Source organism: Rhinoderma darwinii, chromosome 2 (genome assembly GCF_050947455.1).
Source record: "Rhinoderma darwinii isolate aRhiDar2 chromosome 2, aRhiDar2.hap1, whole genome shotgun sequence".
Classification (NCBI taxonomy): Eukaryota; Metazoa; Chordata; class Amphibia; order Anura; family Rhinodermatidae; genus Rhinoderma; species Rhinoderma darwinii.
In genome coordinates this window covers 454229583-454235028 of record NC_134688.1, presented here as the reverse complement: position 1 = coordinate 454235028, position 5446 = coordinate 454229583, and the positions used below count along the sequence as shown (strand labels likewise).

The 5446-nt window shown below is 41.9% G+C and overlaps 1 protein-coding gene across 1 annotated transcript; it reads left to right on the top strand.

The window, feature by feature from the left end:
- Positions 1-332: 332 nt before the first annotated feature.
- LOC142741575 (uncharacterized) lies at positions 333-3809 on the top strand. Its single transcript, XM_075850936.1, has 2 exons — positions 333-438; positions 1431-3809. The coding sequence occupies exon 2, from the start codon at positions 1441-1443 to the stop codon at positions 3340-3342; it is 1902 nt and encodes a 633-aa protein (XP_075707051.1). The 5' UTR covers positions 333-438; positions 1431-1440; the 3' UTR covers positions 3343-3809.
- The last annotated feature ends 1637 nt before the right edge of the window (positions 3810-5446 follow it).

Genomic DNA, 5446 nt, shown 5'->3' with positions numbered 1-5446 from the left:
GAAAGTATAATTATAATTTTTTCATAAAAAGGTTATAATTACATTGTATTTAATGATCTTTGGGGTGGGAGGGTGATGGGATTGGGGAGATATATGTTGTCTGATGTAAATTGTGCAGATAAATTGTTAAGCATTATGATATTTATAATCACTGGATATTGAAATGTTGTAATGTTTTTATTACTGAAATTCAATAAAGATATGTGAAAAAAAAAAAAGCATTTGATGTGTGTTGGAATGTAAGGTAAGTGTGAGGTCATCAGTGATGTCATAATTCACCTTCTCTATAAAAGCTGCAGATCAGTCACATTCCGTTGAGCCGCTATAGACCAATAGTTTCTTGCTTTTTGGTACGTCGCTCTCACTTGACTTTTTCTTGAGTCCTGTGACTTCTAGAAATCTTGCTTTATCCAGAAGCTTCAGATCCACGATTCAGAGGTAAGAGGAGAACATGTAGAATGTTTCTTGTGAAGTATTGCAGCGAGTTCCATGTGCTGCCCCTGTAAGAATGTTTCTCTTTCACCCTCTTACTGGGTTAGATTCTAAGGTCAGGCACAATAAATGACATACAAGATTGAGTGTATAAAAATGTATATTGTATAAAGAGTGAAATGACTGTTAGTTATTCTGAGACTTCTATGGAGATTTGTACATAGCGACAGCCATAAACAATGAACTTTACGGAGACACTTTTTCCTTATCATCAATAATTACATGACACGTTATAGTTACCATCCATGGTCTCCCCACACTCCAGGAAGTCTCCTTTCCAGTATGTCCCTCCTCAAGTGGCCTCCCAAGTGGCTCCCCTCATATCATGCTTGGGTCTTTCATACCCCCTTGTCTTCCCCTCTTAGAGACATATAGTGTGACCTTCCTGCTCAAAGAACTTCCCCCTCATGTAACATGCGGATATAGAATACTGGTGCCACTTATCAACCACCTTTAGCATTTATGACATCCTGACTTTCTCCATGGGTAAGGCTGGGTTCACACTTCTGGTTAGCACCTGCAAGAGATACCTGTGAACGTCTGGGTCATTTATTGTGAGAATCAGTGTAAACAATAGGAATCTTGAATACGGATGCGACACATTTCATTAAAACATGCAACTATACCCATGATCCTCCATCTTTGATTTAGCCAAATAAAATACCCTATATAATATTACATATAACCTTATATGTGGCTTTCATTTTCTGAAACCTTTAATTTCTTACACCACCAGAGGGCTCAGTGTAGAGGAGTGCCGCTGTCTCCTCTGGCTGCACTGTCCTGTCTCTGCCTTTGGAGGGCGCTCTTCATGCAGTTATCAAATGTTTAATTGGGGAGGGGGCTGATAATTGAGGACAGAGAAGTCTAGAATCTATTTTCTTTTTGGAAGATGATTTAGAAACAAGTAACCAAACAATGATTTCTCGCCTCAGCAGATTTGTGGATATGAAGATCATGAATAGAAAACATCAGACATTCTGTGTGGACACAAATCAAGAGCTCAGAAATGCTTTTGACACCTGGAATTTGGTGGAAGAAGACGTCTTAGGAGCCTGTGTCCCTTATTTCATCCAGGAGAAGGCGGCTGAAGATCTCTTCACTTATACGGATGTGTTTCAGAAAGCCATTCTGAGTAACCTGTTACCATCTGAATACAACGCCGCCATGTGCCGCTTCTTCATCAGAGTCATCCAGTACAGAAGAGACGCGGCCCACTACCTGAAGGAATATATGATCAAGGTGCTATGTGAGCACTTGAAGGTGGAGTACATGAAGGGACAATACTATTCCTACGCCATGACTAAGAAGTTTATCGTCTGGCTGAGCATCCTCCATCTGGAAGCGGTGGTCGGGGAACTGAGATACAACATCGTTTATGAGGATTTCAATGCTGCCATTGTCGACACTTTGACAGAAGTGACATCTCTGTGTGCTACAGTCATCATGCCACACATTTTGGACATGCTGCCAGTGCTGAGCCGAGTGGTCAAAGACGCTCCGGACCAAGTATCTAAGGAGACGTTGTGCTATGCTATAAGACGTTTATGCGGCAGCATCCAAGAATATATTGTGAAGGGTGGCAGCTGCAAAGTGCAACTCATGAAGGCCATAAGCAACATGAAGGCCAACATTTCCACCTGGTTGCCTGATGTCCATGCTGAGCTTCAAGACTCCACCAAAGTTGCCCTGGAATTCTTTACTGTACCCGAATCATCGGAGAAACAGCCGACCGAGCCGGTCGATGACGAGTTACAGACCCTTCCTCATGCCGAGCTCCTAGAAAAGTATAGGGAGCAAGTTGCGGCGGAGAATAAGGAACTGGAAGATACAGAGAAGCAGCGTATTGAGATGAACACGCTTGTCACATCTTTGGTATCTGGAAGGAAAATAACAAAAGATTTCCTCCAGTTTCTGCTCAATGCCCTGAAGAATGCGGACCCAAAGGCCAAAATGACAGCAGCTATGTTCTTCAATGAGGCTTTGAAGCATCCAAGACTTATAAAGCAGAAATACCAAGAGTGCGCAATACAACATCTGCTGAAGATCATAGAAGAGGACGATAATATCTTGTGCAGCATCTCCATGGAGGCACTGGGGAATGCCGCCATCGGAGCTACAAGCCTGGTGGAGAGCTACAAGAATAAGATCATTGCCCAGCTGGAGTTTAGACTATCAAAAACCAGCAACACCAAGATCATCATGGCGGCACTGAGGGCGCTGTCCTCCATTATCAGACGCCTGAAGCTTTCTGTACTCAGTAGACAATTCATTAAAATATCCCGGGAGCATATGGACTATCCTGATGGAGAAGTCCAGATTGCGGCCATAAACCTGTTAAGAGATCTGACAGAGAGCTGCCGCCTTCCGCTATTTGGATATTTTGCAGATAAAGTCAGGAGCTTTATACCAACTTTGCTCCTGAAATTACATAGTGACAACCAGGAGATCGTAGCAGCCAGTACTTTAGCTCTGCAGAGCTGCCTCTCCTACATAAAAGGAGCCAACATTTGGGGATTTTTCCGGACGGAAATCTCTCCAAACATCAATGACCTGAAATCCATCTACAGCTGTCTGGCTCATAACTACCCAAAATTAATGAAGACCCTGCTCCTCCAGACCCCAAGCTATCTGGTTAACTCAGAGGACAAGGAGGCCGTAGTCAGACATGTTGAATTTCTTAAAGATGCCATCAACCATGATGTCATGAAAGACCTGGACTTATATCGTCTCAGCCTAGCTCTAGCCACACTGCACTGCAAAGGCTTCTCATATAATATCAGAAAAGCCACTGAAAGTGTTGTCTCCATCCTGGCCACCAAGTGGTTTTACATCGGCAATGCCAACTAATAAAATGCATTCATCAGGGATGAACCGCTGAGGACCGAGACATCAAGGTTGTAGATCACTTCCCCATGTACTATCCAATGGTTGTGAACATCAATATCAGCGGTCAAGACCTGAACATCAATATTAACATGTAGGGGGCAGAGCTAGCAGTCTGACTTGCGAACGAGCCTCAGGCCTAAATTGAGGAGTGTGAACAAGGCGCGGATTTACCGGCCGGTGGAGTCCAGCGATGCCAGTTATTTGTCAACATTAGATGACGGAGACCAAGGACTTAGCTGGCGAGACACACTATACAGTCAATGTACGGGTAGCATGATGGTGCTGTTTCGGGGAATATCCCCGTCATCATATAATAAAGTCGGTGTATAATGACCACTACACATATAATATACAGATGTAATGACACGTCACAAAAATAAAAGTCTACTCTGTTTTATATTGAAATTAATGGAGTGTGCGGCCTGCATGTGACTGAAGCTAATAAAAAGTATAGAGCACTCATTGTTTTTTATTGTAGACTAGATACTGGGATTTTTTTTAAATTGAGATTCATATCCTAAAAGGTTTTTAAGCAGGTCACAAATGGTACAAAAGGTACACTTTAATATAATTTATCTTTATATTGGGGAATGTCAGGCCTAATAATTCCACTGGCCATCTAAGTATGAACAACAATGAAGAATAATGATGCTGGGATCCTGTTACTGCCGGGTGATGCCTAATAGGCCAGAATTAATGACGGAACTGACTATAATACAACTGAAATGACTTGATAATGATTCTGTTTCTGAACAGAAGTGAGAAGTCAATGCTTGAATGAAAATTATTGAAAACAGGCAATTTATTTCCTTTATAATGTAAACATTACTAATGCCGTAGTTCACACACTTCAGTACATTGTAGTGACATGTATTACTGATTTGTGAAAAAAAAGAGTATAACGATTGGCATGCTTTAAATTGATTTGCTATGAAACTGACCCTATGGTCTTATATACTTTGGTAGGTTTGGTTTTAAAGAAAGTGAAGTCCTAGGCAGTTTGACATTTTTAGACTGTTTATATAATACTGCCATATACTGCCAAGATAATACTGCCATATACAACCCACATAGTACCACCATATAGTGGTCAAATAATAAGCAATATCCAAATAATAGCCCCTAAAGAGCCCACATAATACTGCCATATAGTTTCCAGATAATACTTCAAGTCAATTTCCATATAATACCACCATACAGCGCTTAAAGGGGTATTCCCAACTTAGACATTTATAGAGTATCCACAGAAAATGCCAAAAACTGGCTAATAGATGCGGGTCCCAGCTCTGGGACTCACACCTATATCAAGAACGGGAGTCACCGGACCAGCTCTGGGACTCGCATCTGTATAAAAAATGGGGGTCACCGGACCTCCGTTTCACCTGGTTGGGCTGCCGCTGGCTGCAGATTCCAGCCTGGGACTAGTGAACAGGGGGCCGTTGCCCCCTGTATTCTAGTTTCCATCTGGAATCTGTGGCAAGTGGGCGCCTCACCAGTTGGGAATAACTCTTTAGACTGCTATTGAAGCCTATGGGTCAGTTTTTGACGGATCCGTTGCCAACGGCAGGGCGTGCCAAAGTTCCCTGCATTCAACAGACAGGATGGAGGTGGAGAAATTTATCAGCCTGGTGCATGACCACCAAGAACTATGAGCAGGGGTGAACCTAGCCCCTCTGCTGCCTGAGGCGAACTATAAAAAAACGCCCCCCGATCTATCAGAGTTTTCTCATTACTTGCTTTACACAACAAACACGCAGCATATAATTTTTTTTTTTAAATAGGAAAACATTTGTTGTTCATTTGCTAAAGTGCTGTTTGAGGTATAGAAAAGATTTAAAGAATTCTACTTACTGTATTACTTTAGTATCATAGATCAACAACGCAGCATTATCACTGAAAATGGTTTAAAGACGCTTTGTCACCACATTATAAGTGCGCTATCTCCTACATAAGGAGATCGGCGCTATAATGAAGGTGACAGTAATGCTTTTTATTTAGAAAAACGATCTATTTTAAACCACTTTATTAGCGTTTTTAGCTTTATGCTAATGAGTTTCTTAATGCC